This window comes from Filicampus tigris, chromosome 4, assembly GCF_054856515.1.
Source record: "Filicampus tigris isolate MCC_2025a chromosome 4, RoL_Ftig_1.0, whole genome shotgun sequence".
NCBI lineage: Eukaryota > Metazoa > Chordata > Actinopteri > Syngnathiformes > Syngnathidae > Filicampus > Filicampus tigris.
The window spans coordinates 24,216,328-24,241,868 of record NC_141220.1 but is presented as its reverse complement, the minus strand read 5'-3'; the positions used below and the strand labels follow the sequence as shown (position 1 = coordinate 24,241,868).

General features: G+C 40.9%; 1 protein-coding gene and 1 long non-coding RNA gene across 2 annotated transcripts in view; one reads left to right on the top strand and one right to left on the bottom strand.

The window, feature by feature from the left end:
• LOC147149034 (uncharacterized) overlaps positions 1-25,541 on the bottom strand; it is a 78,974-nt gene that overhangs the window by 22,256 nt on the left and 31,177 nt on the right. The window contains exon 3 of the long non-coding RNA XR_015086566.1: positions 5,643-5,886. This is a non-coding gene — a long non-coding RNA (uncharacterized LOC147149034). The remainder of the gene's footprint in view (positions 1-5,642; positions 5,887-25,541) is intronic.
• LOC147149035 (solute carrier family 23 member 2) overlaps positions 1-25,541 on the top strand; it is a 41,787-nt gene that overhangs the window by 14,891 nt on the left and 1,355 nt on the right. The window contains exons 3-11 of the mRNA XM_086028866.1: positions 2,691-2,848; positions 5,136-5,316; positions 5,691-5,872; positions 6,734-6,851; positions 7,730-7,886; positions 11,505-11,758; positions 14,817-14,981; positions 17,562-17,670; positions 24,971-25,066. Coding sequence (XP_085884992.1) covers positions 2,691-2,848; positions 5,136-5,316; positions 5,691-5,872; positions 6,734-6,851; positions 7,730-7,886; positions 11,505-11,758; positions 14,817-14,981; positions 17,562-17,670; positions 24,971-25,066 — 1,420 coding nt within the window. The remainder of the gene's footprint in view (positions 1-2,690; positions 2,849-5,135; positions 5,317-5,690; positions 5,873-6,733; positions 6,852-7,729; positions 7,887-11,504; positions 11,759-14,816; positions 14,982-17,561; positions 17,671-24,970; positions 25,067-25,541) is intronic.

Here is a 25,541-nt window from a genome sequence, read left to right as displayed (position 1 = left end):
GTTGGATTTTCCCAAACTTTGCATGACTGAACTAGTCATCAAAATTTGCCAGAATTTCCCAACCACATGCAATGACCCAAACTCAAGTTCTTAGCAACTTAGCATTGGATATCTGCCTCCTATACAGGTACATGCTTCAAATTTGGTAGCAAGACAAAATTTCTCTATGGAGTCAGCTTTCAAAGGACTCCTGGAAATTAGCTAAATGACCCCCACAATGGCCGCTTCAAAACAAAATGACAGATCTCCAATGCATCTTTGGGCATGGTTTCTCGTCATCTATTCTGGGCCTTCTACAAACAATAAAGCTGGTAAGACATCACGGTGACGCCGGCTAGAGGCTCCTGGTGGAGAACAGTCCCTCCATCATATTGACAATTTTTGTTCAAAGAGATCATGATGAATCTGTATGATTTCAAGCTGAACGCCAGAAAAAATATTTGTAAAACAGGCAAAGGGGAGCGGTCGACAGCGGCCGAAAAGGAACAGAAACATCCTGGCGAGAGTCGGCATGTGTTTGAATGCCCCGTAGCGTCAGTGTGGTGCGAACACAGAGCGTTGGCAGCATTAGAAAGGAACTGGCTGTGTCTTTGAGGTACGATGACAGCTTGGCCTTCATTTCAACCACCTGCACTTTATCAGCTGGGAAAACTGTGGAGTTTGGAAAAAAGTACAAGACTATTTGGAATGAAGCACCGAAAAGATGTTTTCAGCCTGTAAATCACCACAAATATTGTAATTCGTAAGAAATTGGTAGTAATTCGCCAAAAAGGAGAGTCATGCTTCTTACTGCCAAACTGCTTGAGTATTCAAGTTGACTTCTTGCATAAAATCACCAATGACAACCACTATAAGTAGCGCTAAAGTAGTTCATTTAAATATGATTGGTGATTTCACAAGATAAGAGTAAATGCACGTTGAGGGAACAAAGATTTGTTTTTGTATATTAAAAAGAGCTGGGCATCGCCTAACCGTCACCAAGTTACAGTCCTGAATATTTGTTCAGCGGTCCCAGCGCATCCCTCGTCGGCGACAGCCAACCAGCCGCGAGAATGTAATCTTCACGTTACTCCAGGCTCCGCATGAGCAGACACGGCGCCAAAGAAAGAAAAAAATATCAAACAAAAATACCTGACACATCTGCGTGTGACGTGGGACAGGGGACAGGTTCAGTCCATTCTCAACGCCGTTTGACTCTGAGCGACTGGGACCATGCGATTCGTTTCAAAATGCAGACGGAAACTCTGTGACGGTTAGGCGATCGATATCCAGCTCTGATATGAAAACACAGCTAGCGCAGACATCATCACCTGCCAGCAAACGAGCTAAAGAATGTTTTGAGCATGCGCAACGAAGCTAGTTTGTACAGGTTTGATGAAGAAAACTCAAGCGGTTGTGACGTCGGCAATCTCTTGGCAGTTGGCGTTCACGTAGTCAGTTTTCAATCATGACTGACAGGACATTACATGATGTTCTCTCGAATGGCTGGGAATGCAATGGTCTTTGAGGCCAAATATTGTGCAAGTGAAAAGAATAGTGATAAGATTTTTTAAATCTGTTTTTAATGTAAGTGCAAGTGGTACACCACTCCATTTGGCTCATATGCGTAAATCTGGCACAGTATGTATCTATTTCAGCTCCAAACAGATAACACGCTGTTTGTGGATAAATGGTAAGGTGTTATGGCAACATAACAAACCTTGTGAAACACCTCAGGCTAAACAAAAATAGAATGTGAGTTATCATCAATTATCACAAACAAGGAGGAGTCGCAGGTGGAAAACAGCATAGTCTTACTGCTTCTGTGCTGGTCCCATGCTAGTAAAGTGTGGCGCTTTAAGCAAACACTGTTCTGTTGGAGTAATTCAAATGAATAAATGTGAAATAAATAAATCAATGTTATTCACCTTAAAGCTGCACGATCTCATATGTCTAATTTAACATCTTCCAGACTGTATCCCAGCTGTCATCTCTCCCCATCAACCATCTCCTCCTAACTCACTTCCATCTCCTTACCTCCCTCTAATATCACGTGTCCAATTAACAATGTGGTTGTTGTCAGTGCGTAAAAAGCAAATAGTTTACCAGTTTGCGTCCTGAATGTTAGGAAAGGGCGGTGAAATTCATCATTGATACTGCAATCCCACATTGCATCCGTGTGCGTTGTGACGTGGTCGCTGACATCTAGAACGGCCTTTTTCAATCATGACATTAATCAACATGAATATAAGGTTCAAGTCATGTACACATAAGCTAAATGTGTTACTTGTCGTACTTGTGCGGTTGAAAAAAAAAAATAAATACAATGTGCTGTTTCTTGCGGGCTAGCTTGGGGCTTTTCAGTTACATCGCTGTGTGCGCCGTGAAGCTAGTATTTCTTCAGGTGATGCTTTGTATATGCGACATGCTAGACATTGTAATCGACGCAAACCTAAAAAAAAAACAACAGCTTTTAAAAGTACTCGTTAACCAAGAATTTAACAATATTTGCTTTAAAAATTGAAGCAGATGTACTACATAGAAATTAAGTCTAATTGGGATGCTTTTGAAAGTTACATTGCAGTGTGCTCTGGTAATGTCTTAGTTGAATATGTTTTCAGTGAGCTTCCTTTGCTGTAATTTCTTTAATACAAAAAAAGATATTGTGACTTGTCTAAAGACTGGACTTAAAGATCTCCGCTCTGTCGCAGCATTATGTCCTGGCGTTCGGAGGCATCATCGCCATCCCGCTCATCCTGGCCGAGCCGCTCTGCATCGGTGACAACAACATAGCCAAAAGCCAGCTCATCTGCACCATCTTCTTTGTGTCCGGACTCAGCACGTTGCTTCAGACGAGTATCGGCATCAGGTAAACATTTTATGAGATGGAATAAATGAATAGATGAACTTTATTCAAAGCGGAAGTCAGCCCAAATTAATTTTTTTCATAACTATGTTCTATGCAGGCCCACAAGTTGAAACAAGGCATTCTGATTAATATGAAATATGAGTTAAGCAGCAAAATCCACCCATTTTTAGCCATCTTGGGGGGCGGCCATTTTGCCACTTCTGTCGACTGAAAATGACATCGCAGACCCTCAGGGCTCAGATAACGACCAATCACGGCTCACCTATTTTCTGAAGCTGAGCTATGATTGGTCGTTATCTGAGCCGTGAGGGTGTGTGATGATGGGTGGATTTTGTTGCTTAACTCATATTCCAGAAACACAATATTAATCAGAATGCTGTTTCAACTAGTGGACCTACATAGAACGTCAAAAAAAATATGTTTGGGTTTAATCAAATTTTCAGAATAAAAAAAATGATCAGCTTCTAGTTTTCAAACAGTCATTGTGACCAAATTCTATGTTTCATATAAGGGAATTCAACTCTAATCAGCACTAATCTGAAGCCGGTTTTACAGTTGACGGATGACACTAAATTGTCAATCTTTTTTTTGCCTATGCCATTTAATGTGTGTGTGTGTATGTGTGAGGATAAATAGGCAGCCTGTTAGAATAGTTCCACTTTTCCTCCTTTACTTATACTGTACGACCCACCCTGTTATTTTACCATTTAGTGTTTGTTCTTTGGCGCCATCTTGTGGCATCTATCGGCAATTCCAAACCTTTTTTGGTGGGCCGCAATTGCGGATTTTTGCTATTCATGAATCACGGAAGGGCTTGGTCCATATTCTCCATGCAAATAGTGGGGTAACACTGTACATTTAAAAGTTTGCTGATAAAATCCTGTATCGCCACTGTTTGTGTTACGATTACACGCCAAGGTGGTCACTTTAGGTTTTAATCCGGAATGCTCCTACACTTGTGTGTGAAACGGAAGCTTTGCTTCCGCCTCTAAATTTCTTTGATATAAAGCGCCTTGTGCCCGCTCGCTGCAGTTTTACACTTCAATGTGTCTCTGTGAAGCACAAAATGCAAATGTGGCCTCACAAACTGCGACGCAAAATCGCTTATTTCGAGCCTTGCGTACAGTGCACACAAACACACACCACTTTCTCTTCCTTCGTGCCCAGACACATTTTCAAAGTCAGGCTCATGGGCTCCCTCCCTCAAACGCAGCTCATCATCGCCATAAATTCGATATTCAATGTGTACACAGCTTAGCGTGTAAAGCTCGTGCTTATAGTACACCCGGGAGCCATTAAGCACAACGGCGGGGGAGTGAGGAGATGAAGAAGGCGATGCATCCATCTTTATGAGTACGCCGCTGCCTCCCACACAGTTGAGTCGGACGTGCTCAGTACTGACAAACCTGAGCAAATAATGGAGGCTTTTGTCTGAGGTGCGAGTCCACGCAGGTCGCAAGAAGCCAAAACGCAACATGAACGTAGATGCCGGCAAACATTTGGTCACATCTAATCTTTATTTGCTTTACATCCTTTTCGCGCTTGCAATGGGCTCCAAGACAAACGGCCTGTTGTGAAGTCAAGTATGGGGAAAAAGGTACAGTCAACGCACGGGTTTTTCTGAAATTCATTTGTCAGAATTAACACGTGATAAAAAAAAAAAACCTGCTGATTTTACTGCATTTTCTGTCACACCGATAGCACGCCCACCTTCATATCCAGAAATTTCTTCTCGAAACGTCTTGCGAATAGAACGGTCTGCACACTCACGTTGACTATTTTTCCTCTTTAACCGAAGGCATAGTTTGCATGTTTGTTTAGGGGCGCTATTTTGCCGTGGGGTCATTCAAATTAATTAAAAAAATACAGTTTTGACATTATATATTATTATTAAATATGCCTGTTCTGCGTGTGAATATAATTTTTATAGTAATTTTGACAGAAGACAAAATGGCCGCCCCTAGAGATGGCTAAAAACAAGTGGATTAACACTTATTCCACAAACGCAATATTTATCAGACTGCCCTGTTTTAACTAGTGGGCTTGCATAGAACATATTCTGAAAAAAAATGTTCGCCTTGACCTGCTTGGGATACGCCTTGTGAGTGTGATACTTGTCTAAATGTGATTGGCTGGCATCCAGTCTAGGGTGTTGTGGCCTCTTGGTCAAAGTCAGCTGAATCCAGCTCACCCGCGACCCTAATGACGATTAGCGGTATGGGACGCACTAGATCGACACTACGAACGTATTCGATGGTGTCTAACAGTCATCCTCTTTGGTGGCCAGGCTGCCAATTCTCCAGGGCGGAACCTTCAGCTTCATCACTCCCACCCTGGCCATCCTTGCACTGCCCAAGTGGCAGTGTCCCGCCCCGCAAGAGCCTGCCATGTTGTCTGCACACAATGGCACCAGCCTGTTGCAGATGGCGGAAAGTGGTGACGAAGTGTGGATGTCGAGAATGCGCGAGGTAAATTCAACACGGTCGCAGTTATGAACCGACATGACGCACACCGGAACATAAACATGGACGGCCACAACATTGTGGAGCAACCAGGCTGGGTGACTTTGTTGCTAGGTGCTACTGATTTACTTTACTTTACAAAATTGAAGTGAACTGTGTCATAATCGGGCTGAACGGTCTCTCAACTAGAGTAAATTGCATGATTGTTCGATTGAAGTATCGTATTTACCACAACGGAAGGGAATCTGATCACAATTCTAGTGAATCATATCACAACTGGGTATCACAATTTGAATCATATTGCAAACGTACTAAAACATCTCATAACTCACTGCAGACAAAAGTGGCTGATGTGGCTCATTTCCTCCCTCACTTGACAGATCCAAGGAGCTATCTTGGTATCGTCGCTGGTCCAGATCTTGCTGGGTTTCACTGGCCTGGTGGGCTTTGTGCTCCGATACATCGGACCGCTGGCTATCGCGCCCACCATCAGCCTCATCGGCCTGTCACTGTTCACTGAGGCCGGCAAGAAGTCAGGTGGCCACTGGGGGATCGCTGCTCTGTGAGTCTGCACAGCTAACAAAAAAAATGCTAATGAGACTATGATGACAATTTTAAGTCAGCTTTTATTTTATTTTTTTGTTGCAATAGGGAAGCAAAGCCAAATGTTTGGAGCAAAACTGATTTTGGAAGGCAGGCTTAACGTGTGGAGGGAGAACGGCAGGGAAATCGGGAGGACTCGACATCAAACATTTCCGTCACATTGTACTGTATATGTATTTTGGGAAAAATCCAGCCCCTGAAGCCAGTTTCACTTAGCAACATGAAATTTGTTAGGCATTTATCATGAGTAGACCAAAAAAGTATGAGGAGACAAGTTCCAAAAAGATACAGCCAGTCTGACATTCTGGGTTTTAAAACTTCCATTTTCGTTTTCCAGGAGTCTAGAGAAACCTCTCCCATTGATTTTGTACTGGTAGAATTGCTACCAAATTTGAAGCACATGCACTTGATACGCGGAGCTTTATTTTTTACGTGTTTGAGTTTTGTGGAGGGACCAAGTTTGACAGCTCACTATAAAACTGGAAAGTCAAAACCACAAGCTGGGCACTTGACCCTTTTTCGCCGGTCAGTCCCCCGCCCTCCGGCCGCAACCCGGGTACCCTTCCGGCCTCAACCCTCCGGCCTTATTCATGAAAATGATCGCCTTCCGACCCCGGTTAAGGTTTCAAAGTAAGACTTGAAACCATGGTGTTTCAAATGATGTTTTCAAGAGAGGGTTAGGGTTTTCACGTTAGCATTTGAAACGGGGCTTTCAAGCCGAGGTTAGTGAATCAAACTACGGCACGATCGGGTCTCAAATGAGTCTTTGTTGCAAAGCGTGCGTGTTGGTGCTCAACTGCTATGTGTTGTGCATCCACAGCACGGTGTGCCTCATCCTGCTGTTCTCGCAGTACCTGAGCAAAGTGGACGTGCCGCTAATTGCCTACAAGGACAAGAAGTGGAAGGTGTTCCACTACCCTCTCTTCAAGCTCTTCTCGGTGAGTCACCAGCTTCCACGCTTGAACTCCTTTGCCCTCGGTGCGCTCTGCCATACGAACTATTAGGCCTTTTATATCACTGTTGAGTAACCCGCACCTGTGATGCTGGCCCGAATCCTGAAGCACGTCAAGCGTGACCACATGGAATGCAGCTGGCTGCGGCGCCTGTGTTTCTTCATGGAAATGACATGACAACCTGAGCGCCAGAGCATTATCTCGGAGTCACCCAAGAGCTGTACGAGTCACGACTGCTCCTGCCGTTAAACGTTAGGACATGAGAAGAATCAATAAAGATTGCGCAGGGCTTTCAGTGCGCACTTTAAGATTATATACACAAACAATATAGGGCGTCCTGGCGTAACGGAATGAGCTTCTTTAAATTGACGCTGAAAGAGAAGCCAACACCCAGCCATGTCCATGTTACAGAGCACCGCTCCATTTGACTGTTTATACAGGATGTCTTGAAAAGGACGAATTCTCCACTGCAGACATTTGATTTAAGTTAAAAAGCCCTTGCTACTGTTCCATCTAAATCACATGACAAAGTACAGTTTGGGCACAGTCAAGCGAGTCCCAAGATCAACATCATAACACTGTTAACTTGGATCAAAGTAGCTTTTGAGATTTTCAAAAAAACCTCGAACGTGGCTTCATTTAACCTGAGCACACCCTGATGCCTCTGCGTTATCTCTCCGCTACGATCCTCAACATACAGCAACACGTGCTCATCATGTCAACACACCAAATCCAGGAAATCCAAATCAAATATTTCACAGGCTTTTTCTTTGTCTTCATTCCACCTGCATCTGATAGTGGTGTTCTCACACCGCATATGTCATAAATTCACTGACATGGACTTTTTGCCTGCTGAACTCCAGGCCTTGTTTGGAATGTGTGGCGGCTGGCTGGTCTGCTTCCTGCTGACCGTCTTCGATGTGATGCCGTCCAAGTCGGACAAGTACGGTTACTCGGCGAGGACCGACATTAACCTGGATGCCGTCACCAACTCACCCTGGTTTCACATTCCCTACCCAGGTGACCCCCGAAAACAACCACCTAGCATTAGCATGTTGGCTGACGCCGTACAGGCTCACACTGGTATTTGCAGTCATCTGCTTTAAGATGGGTGATCATGACCATATGTAGACTTAAAATAAAATGAGAACACTATTTATACATAAATACATAACATACAATCCATTTTAAATCCAAGGTGATGTTTTCAAGGCAAGGTTAGGGATGCAAATCTGTTTTAAGGTTTTGCACAAGGGTTGAGTTTTCAGTCATAGATTAGATTAAGAAATTCACTGACTACGCTCACATGCAGTCAATAATCCTTTTAAAACCAGAATTTGCCCTTATTCGGATTTTTGTTGAAATTGGCTTTCCCACATTTTTTGACAAAGAAACAAGAATTCGTTTTGAAGCAAACATTTTTACCATCGATGTCAGTATTTTATAGTTGTTCCAACTTAAAAAGCTGTTTTAGCCCTCCAAAACTACAAGGTCAATGACATGTAAAACAAAATAAATAGAAATAGAAAAATATTGTCACAATGTTCTGGACTCTTGTTTCCAGTGCAAGTAGTGCGGTACAGATGCTTTTTACTCCGCTGAATCGATTCCACACAGTCAACAGAATTTTCTTACAATCTACTTAATGAATCGATTGTTGAGCTTGTATGAATGCAGACTTTTTGGGCAACCTCAGTGGATAAATATACTTATAGATTCTCTTGTTTTTGCAAAAAAAGAACAGCAACACAATCACATACAATCCCTCTTCTTGAGATGATAAAAAGGACATAACTCCGTGCGACACGTTCGAATGGATTTGCACCGCCTGCGCTGTTGTGCCTGTTCTTCCTCCTTTCAACAAATTGATCAACAAATTACTTGAAGTCCTTTATAGGAAACGATTATACAGTACACGTAAAAGCAGACACACAAGCCATTCGAAACAACAGATGATAATTCAAACAGGGGGTCCGTGGACACCACGGAAACATAATGGATTTTCCCCCACAATTTCAAAGAGCTACCAGATGTCTTAGTAACGTGTCTGCCTGTCTTCAAAATATCCCAAGGATCAAGAATTATTGTACTCTACACAGTCTGTATTGCTAGACCAGGGGTTGGCAACCCAGTGCTCCGGAGCCGCATTTTTCATCCTTCTTTTGCGGCGCTCAGTGGGAGCTTAGGAAAAAAGTGTGAAAAAAAAGCATAGTGTCCGATTGAGGTTGTTTGTCTCAAAATCGTGTAACATGTCCTCTTATTAAGTAAAAGTTTTTGGGCACTTTGATATGTGGTCCTAAATCGGATACCCATTTGATTTTTTGCAAAGAGGACCACAGTTTGAACCGCCAGGTCGCATATATCAGACATTGACGTCATCCAAGCCCAAAATGCGCTCCACGTGGAGAGTGCTGGTAGCGCAGAGCTCGCTAGCAGCGGGGAGCTCGAATCTACAAAGTTATTTTTAGTAACAGTATTGACTTCATATTTGACTTTAATTTAATCCCATTTGAAGGAAGTCCAAACATGAGCGTAATTTACATATTGCTGCATTGAGGCTCTTTTGCGTGTTTCAGGGGTCAGGTGACAAAGAATAGTTTTGTCTTTTATTTTAAATGACATTTTTATCATTGAGTGGACAATGGGAGATCATATTTATACAAATTGTATTAAGACTAAATTATGCTTAAAATGACCTGTGTGCTAAAAATAAATGTGTAATTGATGGATGATATGAGGCCCTTTTCAAAGGTTTAGGGTCGTGTGTTGAGCAGGGGTGCCCACGCTTTGGGCGCTACTTATAAAATGACCAATTCCAAGTGATCTACCTGCTTTATATAATATATTTTATTTATGGTGACAGCAAGCCATTTTGCCCCTTGCTGTCGACTGAAAATTACACCACAGTGCCTAAGGGCTAATCACAGCTCACCTGTTTTCTGGGTTTGGACATTCGCAATTCACATTTTTATTTTATTTTTTGACGAGTAAAGGGTAGAAAAACAATTGAACTTAAAATTTATTTTTTATTTTTTATTCTTTATTGTGGATTTTAACGCCCAGCACTAGCACAAGCAAGTCTAGTTTGTTTGGTGAGGAAACATTCGATCAGCACACCCAACATGGAAGGAGTCGAGCCTTTGGAGTGGCAAAACAAGCGTTTGACAAAATCCAGAACCAGTACACAAGCTCAAGCATCAGGAACTAATTCAGCCCAAAACATGACGCAGGGGCTCTGGGAAATATTGGACAGAATTAGTGGGAATGAGTTAGATGACAACAATTGGACAATCGGTCAAATATTTCACGTTGAGCGGAGATGTCCAGATGTTTGTATAAAACATCAAATGACGTTGTCTTGGAATCTCCAGGCCACTTTTATGACAGATGTTGTTTACTGACCGCTCTGGATTTTCATCATGACTTCTTGCCACTGGCAAACGCTTGCATCTTACTTTATTCACAATTACTCAACAATAAAGCAAGCCAGTGTATCGGAGATCTGTGTTCGATACTCGTGGTTGTGGGCTCTTGAGAAATTTGGCGGGGGGGAAATCCCAGTAACAGAACCGCATTTTTGTCAAGGACTCGGTGATTTCACACATTAATGCAAGCAGGACCTTTTTGTTTGTTATGACGTCAAAGGAAGTCCAAATGCAATTGATTTTACAGTGTGTCAGCAGGTCCTTAACTCTCATGTTGAGTGGCAGGTCAAATTGACCTGTTTGAAAATGTAGAAATTATTTTCACACTCACATTCATCCATTTTTTTTAATACTACTTATCCCAAGGTGCAGATGTGCTGTAGAGCAGGAGTGGCCAAGTCCGGTAGTCAAGGGCCACAATCCAGCCTGTTTTAGGGTTTATCCCTACGGCACCACACCTCTTTCAAATGATCAGCTCATCAGCAAGATTTGCAAAAGCCTGATAATGTTCCTGACTAGGAGAAAACATATTTTGCTAGCCTCATTTGTTCTTTGTTCTTAAATTATAAATGTTAAATGTGTGGCGGGTCACTTTTACCCAATAACATTTCTGGTGTAGCAAAGAATCAAGCGTCTGAATGTCTGAATCAGGTGTGGACAAACTATGGCCTGCATTTGATTCTATATTCAGGCTCACCCAGCATTTTTTAAAAAAAACGTTATTTTACTTATTTTTATTAATTTGTCTTATTAAAGAATTAATTGTAAACGATGACACATTTTAGTAAATAATCTGTTAAGCGATTATCAAATTAATTATAATGCATTTAACTGATTCACTGCCGGACATTTTCAGACCCTTTTTTACCCTTATGTTTAAAAAAGAAATTGAAAAAAATATAAATTCCTCGGATTGAATGGCTGGACTGTGAAAAGACAAATTTGTCTTTGGCAGTGAATGAGTTAAAATTGAGAAAAATCTATTAATCATAAAAATAAACAATTTTACATATTTTAAATACCGTACATTCGCTTTTTTTTTTTTTTTTTTTTTACGTCATCTGCCAGAGATGTGGCCTATCTGTCCGTTTTAAAATGAAAACTTCAGCACCAAAGTTTGCCCACCCAAGTCTGAATTAAATGGGATTTTCAGTAACAGGCCCTTCATTTTCCTGAAAAATTCACACCAAATCCTTCAATCCGCTGTTTGCAGGTCAGTGGGGTTTGCCCACTGTCAGCGTGTCATCGGTGCTCGGCATGATGGCGGGCGTTTTGGCATCCACCATGGAGTCTATTGGTGACTACTATGCCTGTGCCCGGCTGTCAGGCGCGCCGCCGCCGCCGACCCACGCCATCAACCGCGGCATCGCCGTTGAAGGCATCGGCTGTATCCTGGCGGGTCTGTGGGGGACGGGCAATGGGACCACCTCCTACAGCCAGAACATTGCCGCACTTGGCATCACCAAGGTTCATTGAAACCCTGCTTTTTTAATGGCATTATACAAAGTATAGGTAGGTAGGGGTGGCATAAACCGGACAACTGAAATGGTGAAAAAGAGTTTAACGCTTTAAATCAACAAATCAGCACTATATTGTTAAATCTTTGCACGTTGTCAGCACTGACAGTATCTTCATACATATTTAATGTATTTATAAACAAATAAGTGAACTCAGTTTACAAGGTCAAAGTGTTTTGGGGTCATCGAGTTACATTTAGAGTTTACACTGTTAAAATAGGCAATTTCACTTTTTTTTTTTTTTTTTTTTTACTATTCATAGAGGTTGTTGGTTCACTGTACGAAAGAAAGATTTGTATACGACTCCTTTTCACTTTAAACACTTGCTGCTGCTCCTCTCCAATTTCTCCTCGTAAGTTCAAGAGTGTAGCCTTTTACTGTCAACCACTCAGGGAGAGTGTTGAGAGCTTTGCAAGGGGCACACCAGGGTTGTCGTTTTTTTTTTTTTTATCTAGAAAGATCACAAAGTTGCAGGAAGCATCTTCAATCGTCACCTCGTCAGCGGCAGCGTTCGCTACTGGCGTCCATCTAATATCGTATTTGTGCTGGCGTGACATTTGAGAGGCTGCCTAAGTACGACAGAAGTGCACTAATGATACCCTAACAGTGACTTGAGACATCGAAACCTTGATCCTTGTTTCAAAGTTGAACATCGGCTTGATACCCAACTTTAAAACACTCTTATTTGAAACTCTGAAACTTTGAAAAAAAAAAAAACCCACAACCCTTCATTGAAATCCTGACTTTGATTTGAAACCCTAATTTTAGTTGAACCCATAGTTTTAAATCATAACCCAGGTTTGAAACCCTTATCTTGACTTGCAACCACGCTTTGGAATGCTGACTTGGGTTTGAAATCCTAACCCATTCTAAATCCATCCATCCATCCCTTCCCTGAACCGGTTATCCTCATGAAGACTAAATGTCAGTCATTCGATTGACAAGACTCCTGTCATTCAAAATCAACAGCAGCAGGTATCAATGTACCAAAAATGTCTAACGCAGCACATCTGAGTTGTTCATTACTTTTCTCATTTCCGCCTGATATGACAGCAGTGTTGACAGGGTACTCCTTAACACTCAGGGAAACATCTCTCTAGCAGCTCATGTTGCTCCTCTCCACTTTCTCCTCGGAAAAGTAATTCCTTGCAAAGGAATTTAGTGCCAGCTCAATCAAGTAAAGCGATGAAAGATTTGCAAAGGATGCACCCGGGTCACGTTGTACCACTGGCAGTGTGTGTTGCTAAACATACAAGCGAGGATAGAGAAGGCAGAGATGGGCATTCCGTCCCAGCGACGGAACGGACCGATGCCCATTTTGTGGACAGACGGAGGAAGGGAAGTCTTTTAACTCATTCAGTTACCAGACTTTTTCATACCCATCGTGAAATGACATAAATATGTCATTGGGATAGAGCGAGTTAAAAAGGACAGACTAATAAGCAAGGACAGAAGCGGGTTTTCATTCGTCCCTAACAGAGTCAACTACCGATTTGCGTGTTTGTGTTGGGTTCTTTGCGCAACACTTTTTATGTGCGTTGCACAAGCATAGTCTGCCCTCTAGTGATTGAACACATGTAATACTATGGATTATGCCACAGGAGATGACTTTGGTCAAAGTAAAAGTACTCATTCATTTAATTACTCAACTAAAAGTAAAAAAGTACAGGCTCTGAAATGTACTTTGTGAGTAAAAGTAAAAAGTACTTTAACCGGATCATTCCTCCTCATGTAATATAATTTGAAGGCTTTTAAATTCGAAATGTCGTCACTTAACACACCCGTTAAATTTACTTTTTTTTTGTTCGTTTTTTTTAGTTCTCAAACTTCAAAATTTCAAGATCTTCCTGAGAGCAAACAAATGGAACTAAATGGTCTACCACGCTAACACAGCATGTTATGCTAACTAACATCATTAACCGGGGCCAAGGTAACGAAACATGTTTTCTCAGATTGGACGGGGAATTCTTGTAGGCAGTAAGATCATGGACTTCAGGTCATTCGCCAAGAATTGTTCCTCGACACACTCCACACCGTTGACCATTTGACGCTAATATATATATATACACACACCTTCCAATTAAATTATCTTCTGTAGCACGTAGCATAGAGCCAATAACAAGCTGGGATATCCGGGAGCGGGTGTAAGCCTTCATATGATTGGCGAAGCCATGAACATTGGTCGAATTGTTTTTTTAATTGTCATGCATCATGTAAAACAAAAGTAACGACCCTGTTTTGAAAATGCATCGAATAAAAAGTACAGATACTGGTGTTAAAATGTAACAGATAAAAGTAAAACGTATTCTAAAAAATACTTCGTGAATTACTAAATTCTGGAAAAAAACTACTCAAGTACAGTAAAAAAGTATTTGTACTTTGTTACTTCCCATCTGGTTAGGTTTAAAGAGTTGGGCTGGAGTGGTTTAGGTTCAGTGAGAAGCATAGTGTTAGGTTTGGTTTTGTTACCTTTGTTTAGAGTTGTGTGTTTGGGGATTGGTTGGGTTGGTTGGATTAAAATAAATAAATAAATAAATAACACACCTACAAAACGGGCGTCCGTCATAGGCGGATAGACACAGGCTGAATGCCCAGTTCTGATGAAAACATCCAGTACATATGCTCAAATGCCGATTCAAAAATTTGAGGAGCATGGGCAATGGTGTTCTATTACACAATAGCTGGGAACAAAGCCTCATAGTCAATTTCTATTTTTTACTGACTGCTTCAACTTTAGAGACGGGCCAAATGAACACTTTTGATTTCGAACAGACTGCAAATGCCTGAGAATCGTCAATGAAATGCAAATAGACTACCATGTTGAGTGTATATTTGGTGCACTTGACATGTCTATTGTCTGAATCCAAGTCTGCAGCACACTTGCCAAGACTAATGTAATGGAAACTCTCCAAAGGCTTTGTACTTTTTGCATGGTTCTCTTTTGCTTTACTGCATATGCATATGCTGAAAGGCCCTCTTCCCCCCACCCTTGTGCCGTACACCCTTAGGTTGGCAGCAGACTGGTGCTCCAGACGACTGGAATTCTTATGATTGTCCTGGGAATCTTTGGGAAGTTTGGAGCTGTGTTTATTACCATCCCGGACCCGGTTATTGGCGGCATGTTTCTGATTATGTTTGGAATGATCGCCGCCGTAGGGATATCAAACCTTCAGGTAGACATATGCACACTAGCAATACATACATATTTGAAACATATTTTTCATTGATTTACACACTGCGTGCATATCTGAAATTGTGAGCTTGGTTCATTTATTTGGGGCGTGGCCCCCATTTATATGATATGTGAGTAATGTTTGTGATGTACTGTATTATATTATCTTATTTATCACTAATCAAATTAAGAATTAAATCAAAAATAAGGAAATATTTTTCTATGCTGTCTCATGTTAGAAAAAAAAAAAATCCTTGCTCCACACTAGTATCTGTATCCTAATCAAGATTTCATGGCTTATTTACTGGATAGTGAGTGCCCCATATTAGGAGTTTTTGACTCACGAGATGTTGCTCGATCAATTTTTCTGCTTTGTAATGTGAGACAAAATTTGATGTATGATCAAGCTTCTGCTATGCTGCCACTCGAGTTAATTTATTATTATTATTATTAATATTTTAATGGAGCACTGTGTAATTCCCTGGCAACAAGAGTTGCCACTGTTTTTTCTTTCATTTACTTCTGGAATCTCAAAATGTTGGTTTGACTTTGGGTAGCTAATTTAGGTTTTAAAGAAGATAATAGGTTGTCCTCCATGTGGAAAGCCTTTGCGCTGGGAGGTGAAGTTACGCCTCCGCGTCTTTGGACTATCCAATTATAAAGTAATAGTGTTTGTGTCGTTTTTTTTTTTGGGGGGGGGACTGGTAAGGAGTCTGAAAAACATTTTATTTACATCAAAAACTAATAACTGGCTACAGTCGATGTGTTATTTATTTAATGTTAACATCTCTTTAATTCAAACTAGTTTTCATCACTCAGTCGAAGTTCCGTGAATTTCCGGCCACACACATTCAGCCAATCACAGATGCAACCAGCAACCAAGCGTGTTGTTTGAACTAACTCCGTTGCTGACAAGACACATTAAACTATTAGGGTGAATCTGTCCAGCTACAGAGGAGCCTAATGGGTTCGAGAATGTGCTCACTTTGTCATATACACGGCACATACCTGCCAAGTTAAAAAGTGGACAAACGATGTGGGACAAAAATAGTCATTGTGGTCTGTGGGCCCGGGGACAACACAGTCAGCTTCCAATATGACCCAAAAAGGAACAGGCATAGGCTACTTGTCAGTGCAAATACATTTTGGCCGAGGAATAAACGGAAAGTATTATAACCTCCTAAATACACAGATGGCAAGCAGGCCACATTTTGTTGGTTTAGGGAGGAGTTGGGCAGGTCTTCCTTGGTGCTGCCACAGTTAAATGATATGACCTTCCTATAGTGCTAGACCAGGGAAGACTCATGTATTGGATGTGGTATTTTCACAGACATGGGGTGAACAGCCCCTTTGCATTTTATCACTTCAAGGGGAAGAAATTATTTGCAGGCATTTGGGAAGAGATTTTGTGCAGGCACTGAATAGTAAGCAATAAATACCACACACTCTCCACATCATGTGGAAATTATTTGGAGCAGGAAAAAAGGAATTAAGAGAAAAGGAAAACAAGTTCATGAAAGAGAGACAAGTGACTTAAAGAAAAATGTACTCAACCATTTGGTTGTTTTTAAGCCTCACAGCAGTATTCGCCATTAGTTTCCCGATTCCCAGAATTCTTAGCAGCGGGGAATTGGCTTGCTTTTTCCTTCCGGAAAAACAAACACAAAAACCAAGAAATCTTTCCCACGTTGTCCGTGCACAGTTCATGCAGCAGCATTGTGATGGACGCCGGGAAGCATGTTGCAAAATGGCTCGCTTGATGTGGGTATTGCAGCCTCATGAAAATTATGAAAAGAAGATGGTTGAAGGATACAAACTAGACACTTCCTAAAGACAGACACACCTGAAGAATAAATTAAAAAAACAAAGACAGAAACGTGTAGCTCGACAAACTAGTACAGTGGTGCCTCTACTTACGAACGTCTCTTCATGCGAAGTTTTCAAGTTACGAAACGCCTCAACAGGAAAACATTGCCTCTAGTTACGAAATTTCAGGATACTAAGTTTGGAAGACGCTACAATATGATGAATCTCGCTGTTTAAGTTGAACGTTTTTGCTCCCTCGTCTAAGAAACATTCACAGTCGGATGATGGCGTGCACGTTAGACGTGCTACAGTATCTGCAACAGAGCCGCCAATCTCATGTAGCAATGTCGGCACACAACTTTGGGACTCCTCCACGTACCTTTCCCAATCTGCGATTTTTAGCCAGAATGTTCCCAAACAGGAGACCGCAGTCTACGCGGGGACCTTTGAGCTCTGTCTCTTTTCTGGCTATCTCTTTTGTGCCGCCACTCTCGTCTCCCGCACGCAAAAGTCAGCGTCCGTGCGTAAGGTCGCGCTAACAAGTGGACCGAACCGAACATGCCATACCGAAATGTATTAATACACCCACGTGTACCGTTACACCCCTAATATATATATATACACACACATATACATACTCAGACTCATCTAACATACAGTAAATTATTCAATTATTGCACTTTTTTCACCATACCAACATTCCAAAAGCAACATCATAGTTTGCATCTGTCAATAAAATTGGTTTACTGTAGTTCCTCTCTTTTTACGTCTTCAGTATGTGGATCTCAACTCGTCTCGTAACCTGCTCATCCTTGGCTTCTCCACATTCAGTGGACTTGTGTTGCCTACATGGTTTCACTCCAACCCCGGGATCATCGACACAGGTAATGCCAGTTCACAGTTCATCTTACAGATCAGCCATGACCTGGCTCAAGTTTTCCCCACATTTGAACTCATTTAATGCCAGCCGTTATCGGACCCTCCTTTACTCTACCACTTGAAATAAATAAATACAAACAAAAAAAAAAAAATAAAAAAAAAAAAAATATATATATATATATATATATATATATATATATATACATATATACATATATACATACACACACACACACACACACACACACACACACACACACACACACACACACAACTTTACAACAACACATGTCCATCAAACAAGTGAACCCTGGTGCGCACCAAGTGGTGTGAACTAAGTGAACTTCGTACTCACCAAAAAAGTGGTGCATGCCAAGGAAGTGAATTTTTGAGTACATTAGTCAAGTGAGCCCTAATACACAACAAGTAAACCTTGTTACACATCAAACAATTGATGCACACCCTACAAGTGACCAACGGTAATGTTCAAGTTCGGCTTGAGTGCATACAGTCGGTACTGCGTTTTCAGCAGTGTTTCTTGTGTGTAGTGTGTTGGTGAATGGGCGTCTGGGGTGGCAGATTACGTACCTCGGCAGGATGGCAGCAGTAGTGCCAGTCCTTAATCTCCCGTAAAACCCAAAAGGCCTTTCCAAATCCCACAGGGCCCAGATGGTAATAGCTGTTTGCTCACCTTTGAGTCCCCTGGCCCAGATTTGAAGAGCCTAATTGCCTTAACGTCTGCTTGTTTGTTTGGGCTGAAGTGAGGATTTTAGGGAATGGATGTTTGTAACTCGCTTTGTCAGACCTGAATCGAGCAGCTTGGCCTCTAGGGTACGCCTATGGCAAGCTGTTACGGTATTGATTCGATACCCCTAATGTCCAGTTTGAGTGCCTACTACAAAGCTCAAAATAAACGGGTTTGCATCAGTTTGTGAGGGTAAATTTTTGCGCCTCATCAAAACATACTAATGATGCGACTGAACACATTGCGGAGTCGCTCCTAAATCAGTAATCATCACCTCGGCGGATGCAAATAAGCTAAACTTTTGTTCTAACTAGTGCTGTCAAATTTAACGGGCGGTAATTAAATTCTGTAATTGATTGCGTCGAAATATTTGACGCATTTAACGCATGCGCAGAATGACCGCCGATGCATAATCCCACTCAGAAGTGCACAGTGAGCAGAAGGGCGGACGCATGTCGCCCGCGGGGGTATAAAGAAGCATTTCGATAAGAGGACAGCCTTAAATCTCAGAAATGTGAATAAATGGGTTTGCCTCATTGACTGAGGATGAGTAGAGAAGAGGGCTGTCTTGTTTTGTGTTAATAAAGTCAGTTTAAAGGAGGAACACATGACGTGCTGATACCAACTACAGCATAGCACAGCATAACATATGAGCCAATCACATTCGTGTGCACTTCAGGGACCACTAAGAAAACAAACTAAGAATATTACAAGGGCCACATAAACGTGTACATTACACACACACTTTCTTTGCACACATTTGAAATATTTCTGTCACTGTTTTGAGTCCCTTTTGCGTTTTTGTTTTTGTCGTGAATACAAATACTGTCTACTACAGAAAGAATGTTAATTTTAATTTAAAAATGTTAATTTTCATCTCGTGAGAATTTGTTGTTGTAATAAAAAAAAAAAATACATTACATATGAATGTATGTATGTTGAATGTATATATCCGTCTTGTGTCTATCTTTCCATTCCAACAACAATTTACAGAAAAATATGGCATATTCTAGAGCTATTAGTTCGAATTGCGATTAATTACGGTCACAGTTATTTTTTAAGATATGATTAACTCGATAAACATTTTTAATCGTTTGACAGCCCTAGTTCTAACGAGTATTGTTCAGAGGAAGGGGTGACTAGCAAAGAGGGGAAAGCCATGCTAATTGTTAAGCTAACCTAAGACTGACACGGCTAGCGCATTTAACACTGGAATTAAGTGCTTGGTCCACTTTTCACATCTGGCTGCAACCACTAAGCGGAGAAAATCCAACTATGAACAGCAACAATAGCAGGCAAATTATAAAGTGTCTGCAATCTAGAGGGGGGGAAAAAAAAAAAAAAATCCTACTTGCTGAACAGAACAGGAAATGGATTTAATTCCATTACTGTGCATGTCAGCCAAAATGTGCGCAACTGCAGAATTTTTTTAATGTGATATTTTGTATTGGGAAATTAAAGAAGACACCTTCCAATTTTATCCGGGATATTATATCAGATTAAATGTACCCGACGTTAGTGATGGAGTTACTAATTTTAACGTCAGTGAACTACGGTCAAAACAACTTTTCAAATTTTCAACATGTTTAAGGTTTGCTTCTAATTTTAAACATAGAAAATAGCTTTGGTTTAAAATTCTAACAAAAATTCAGGGAGCTTTCATCATGTCTTAAGCTAAATGAAAAACTAAAAAAGTAAATTGTAAAGTTTTCTACAGTAAATAGTTAATCAAAGTTTCAAAATAACTGAAATGTTTAACTTTCACTTATTTTACTTTTAATTTCTAACAAAAATAAAAAGTGCAAGGAGTTCCCAGTATCAGCGACATATATTATAAAGTTAAGGTGAAAAAAAGTACCCCGAAGACAACCCTGTTTAAATTACTCTTTAGACAGCCAGATGAACGTGCTAAGACTGTACACGGTGACTTAGTTGGACCAATTTAACCAGAGGCAAAGGATGGAATAGGTTTCACATTGTCATTCACTGATGACTATTCAGGAACAGTGTTTGTGTATTTCCTAAAAGCAAAAAGTGACACTTTTCAAACAACCAAAAAGTTTATTGCAAATGTCGCCCCTCGTGGGAACATAAAACGCATCAGGTCAGACAATGGGACTGAATTTACTGCAAAGGAGTTCCAAGCCTTAGAAGGCCATAAGACGCCATAAGACCTCGGCACCATATTCACTCCACCAAATGGGACAGCCTATTGGGACAGCTTGCATATGAAAAGATTGGAGTTCGCCAAGTTAAATGATAAGACAGCCAGTGAGAGTCCAAATAAAACACTTAAGGCAAGCACTGAAACACAACAAAGTGACAAAAATGACAGTGAACCACCAGAATAAATTGTAGTTAGTCAAAATGAAAATAGTCTCACGACGATGCATTATCGTAAAAGAGAAAGTAGAAGTCCACTCCTTTTGAAAGACTATGACTGTACTCAGAGTGATGACCAAATACTGATAAGTGTTGACAGTTATTACAGGGTGATGCATGGTGTGCCTCAAACATATGAGGAGGCAATTCACTCCCCGAAATCTCGATTTTGGTCTGAAGCACTGAATGACAAGATTAAATCTTTAACAGCGAATGAGACATCTACACTATCTACACTGCCAGAGGGTAAAAATCAGTGGGGGAAAATGGGTTCACACAAAGACATCCCAGACAGCACTGAGACATGTAAAGCAAGATTTGTTGCTAAAGGCTACTACCAAGTGGCAGGATTGACTACAAGGAGACCTTTTCTCCCACTGCAGATATGACTTCAGTGCGCAGTTTAATGCAACAAGCTATCCAATATGACTTATAGCTTCACCAAATGGATATAAAAACTGCATGTTTCCGGTTGAAGCTACCGATTGTGTACGTATTGCGTGAGTTGGTTGCACCCTGCACGTTTTCCTCCTTGAAATGTACCAGTTATCTCTGTATTCCTACCCTTAAAATGTCACAGGATGGAATGCACACAAGACAGGCAGGGAGTGTTTCTGTCAGTTGTCTGTGTGGCGTCTTGCATGTGGCGTTATCCATGGGATTACATGTGTTCACCCACTAGAGGGCAGACTATGCCAGTGCAATTTTACAGTGTTGTTGCAGGGAACATGAAAAGAGTTGTGTACTGCGCAGGCAGGTAAAGGCGGCGAGAGAACAGTGATCGTGCTTTTTAAAAGAACCCAACACAACACGTCAGTCGGTACTTGACCCGGTTAGGGACGATTAGAGGGACGGACGAAAACCCACCTCCGTCCTTTCTTAGTCCATCCTTTTTAAAAGACTTCTCATCCTAAATCTGTCCGTACATAAAATTGGCGTCTGTCCGGGACAGGTGGACGGACTGTCCATGCCCATCTCTGCTAGTAAGGACAAAGAGCATACTAGAACATGGACCTCAAGATGGATATCAAGGATAGCAAATAAATACTAATGACTAATCTAATCTAATCTAATGATTTGCCGTAAATGCTGCTGCTACTATTCTTACTGTCCTCGCTGCCTGTGGAAGTTTTTTTTTTTTTAACGGCAAGTGTACAGTTACTCTGAACTGTCCTTGTCTTAACTGCCTGCACAACACTGTAGTCCTTTTTTTCATTTTCATGTGCGTTCCCTGCAGTAACATTGTACTCAAATGCATAGTCTGCCCTCTAGTGGTTCAACACATGTAATACCATGGATTACGCCACAAGACGCCCATTTCACTGACAAACAAAAAGGTGGATAGCAATTTTGTTTTGTAATTTAAAATTTAGTACATACCTTATCCCTTTGCATGCAACGCATGTCCTTGTCTGGGACATCACTAGAGCGGAAAAATCTCTCCAAACCATCATTTATGTCAGTGCAGTACACTTAAAGCAATGGGTCGGAAGTGGAAGTCTTTCGTTCTCCTAAAATAATATTTGCGTTATTTTGCAATTATTTTTTTATTGCGAAATAATACAATAAAAACTGAAAACCTATTGCGTTATAATGCAAACATTTTCCAATAAAAAGCAATAGTATTGCATTATAACGCAATCTTAAATATTCTCGAGATGTCCCCTGGCAGGCTCCGTAGTCTGGTGACTGACGGTGGTTGTGTAGGCAGCTAAATGCTATCTTGAGTGACACTTAAACAGTTGTAAACAATGCAATCTACTCACAATCCTCCCAGCCAGTAAGTGAATGTGAATAGGAAATTAGCCAGCTAATTATGTTTCTCAATTATGAAACCTGTACTTCTACTTATGTTTGTACTTCTATTACTACTAGTAGTTCTACTACTTGGTCAGCATCCGGCATGGGTGGCCAATTCACCTTTGGAGAGGCATGACAAACATGAACGAGTAGACGTCTTTCTTGGCGACATCGCTGCCGGAGATGAAAGGAGCGCTGACATAAGAAGATGATCCCAGTATCTTCTGAGGAAAGTGCTAATCCGCGATGGGACTGGTCTGCCGCTCTCAGGTCTAGGCGGCTTAACTCCCCCAATCCTCTTGGCGCTACCGGGCCCCCCGTGTCACCGGCTGTAATCTGCCTGGCAGATAAGCAACGCTTGCTGGAGGATAGCCCCGTGGCTCGCTCCTTCGCCCCGACCGCCTGCCAGACATGTTGAGACGAGGTTCTGAACTTTTGACCGGCGTCGCGGACCTTAAGTGACGCTTCATGGGGTGTCCACGTTTTCACTGAGACTTGAACAGTTTGCCACTCTAGTTCATAGCAAACCGCAGTTGATTCAAAGCAGTTCAATGTTAAGTTCATTCATTTTTTCAACAGGTCATGTTTTTGTGAACTCATTCTCCATTGAAATGATATGTACTAAACCGCTCAAAAACACACGTCAACTAATACAAGTTCTGCTACTACTAAATACATCTGCTATTACTAGTACTACTACTTACCTCTACTAGAAACTTTTTCTACTACAGTACTCACACCACTCATTTCTAATACTACTTTTACTACCTCTACTATTAATACATACTTCCACTATTCTTCGTTTACTGAAACATCTCAACTAATGCTAATTACTTCTACTACTACCAATTACAAAAACAATGAATAATTATCACTGCTACTATTACTTCAACTTAATGTACTTCTATGACTATTATTACCACTACTAATACTATTTACAACCACTATCACAGTTTCCAAGGCTATTGCTTTATTTGTCTACTTACTGCAACTAATACTAATAGTTCTACTACCACTACTAAATCTACTTTAAACTACTTACTCTTCTATAACATACTCAACTACTGCTATTATTGATATTACGGGTACCCATACTATTACTAGTTACTTCTATTATTACCACTACTACAACTTCTACTACAACAAATATTAGTACTACTATTGCTTTTAATACTATGTGCATCTACTATTGATTATACTGCTAGTACTGCTACTACTACTGCTCCTACTACTAATTCTACTACTTAGCGCTCCTAATCCTACTACCTCTATGAATTGTCCTATTGTTTCTATTTATACCTTGGTTTACTTGCAACCTGTCCTGTTGGCCCGCTACCACTATCTGCTACTATTCTGAGCAAGCACATGTACACATAATGAACATGTACTTGTGTCCACGTAACATTGGAATGGTGTTTTTTACTTAGTGCTCCTAAGAGTGATAAATGAGAGCATTTTATGGAGATGAAACTTCCATCCAGAGTTCTTCACTTTTACCAGGTGTCATGAAGGTTTTCCATAGGGAGCCAACACCAGTGGGGGAAACGGAACCATCGGCGCTGAGGGTTTTCCTTATCAGGGCCACGGGGGCCCTAGTTGTCCTGTAATCCGTTTATTACAGGAGAAACATTTTTCCTAGGACCCCTCTCATAATCCTAATACTAACGCCAATTAAAATAAGTACCATATGAACCCCTATGTGCCATAGGAATTAAACAGTTGCCAGTTTTGGAGAAAAATTAAGTTGTAACATGGCGATAACAAATTGGTATTTTAGAAAAAAAAATTGTAATGTTATGAGAATAAAGTCATAATGACAAGAACAATGTAATATTGTGATATCAAAGCTTTAACAAGGGAAGAAAGTCAGATTTGATCAAGTAAATTTGAAAAATAAAACTATTTCTCCAATATTATACCTTTTATTCTGGAAAAGACGACTTTATTCTTTGTCAAAAAAATATAACTATGTTCTTGAAGGGCCCTAAGATTTCAAAATTATTCTTGTAATAATACACTTTTTAGTACCAAAAAAAAAAAAAATGCAGGGATGTCAGATTTATGTTAAGGGTCACAATCATACGAGAACTTTTCTTTGGCCCAAAGCTAAAAGCAGGAAGAACAATTGGTTTGTTTAACTGATGTTCCCATATGTACAGAAAGGATGCCGTTTTTAAAAAGATCGATCAAAATAATGTACTGCAAATGTTTTGGACCACAAAGACATTGCTTGCGGACCCAAGTTAATCAGCCACTGCTCAAATCTGCCTCATTTCACACTGACCAATGAGCCTTTTGTGAATGTCCGTAATTTACACTGGTCACATTCCATCTTTACAAGCGTCAAAACAGGTGTGTGTGTGTGTTGTCTTTTGAAGGAATCAAAGAGCTTGACCAGATCATTGTGGTGCTCTTCACTACGCACATGTTCATCGGCGGCTTCTTTGGTTTCATCCTGGACAACACCATTCCAGGTAGGATCAAGTGCCCTGTTGTACGCCCGCAAGCCCACAGCCACATAAAGGCTGGGCAATATGACCATGTGCATTTTGTTTTTTTTCCCTTTGGGGATTTACTTTATCTCTCCTGACATTAACAAGCTATAATTATTTTGTTTTCTTTACAGATACGGCAAACACCCATTTATTTGCGATTCGCTAATCATAATGTCACATATTTGATTTTTTTCTGTGGAACCTCCATCCTCAGATATGAAAAAAAGTTACCGATCCAAGGAATGCCGGCGTACATTATGCGCTGCTAAACCAAATTTCTCTCCCAACATGATGCAATGAATCTTGAATATTTGAATCATCGGCTCCATACTCATGACCCTTCTATCGATATATTAATCATCTCTCCTCTAGACGTGGTCAAACCATCTAGTCGTCTCTAACTTTTTCCTGCTTTGAAAACGGATAGCAGTGAATGAGTTAAAGTTGCTCCTTA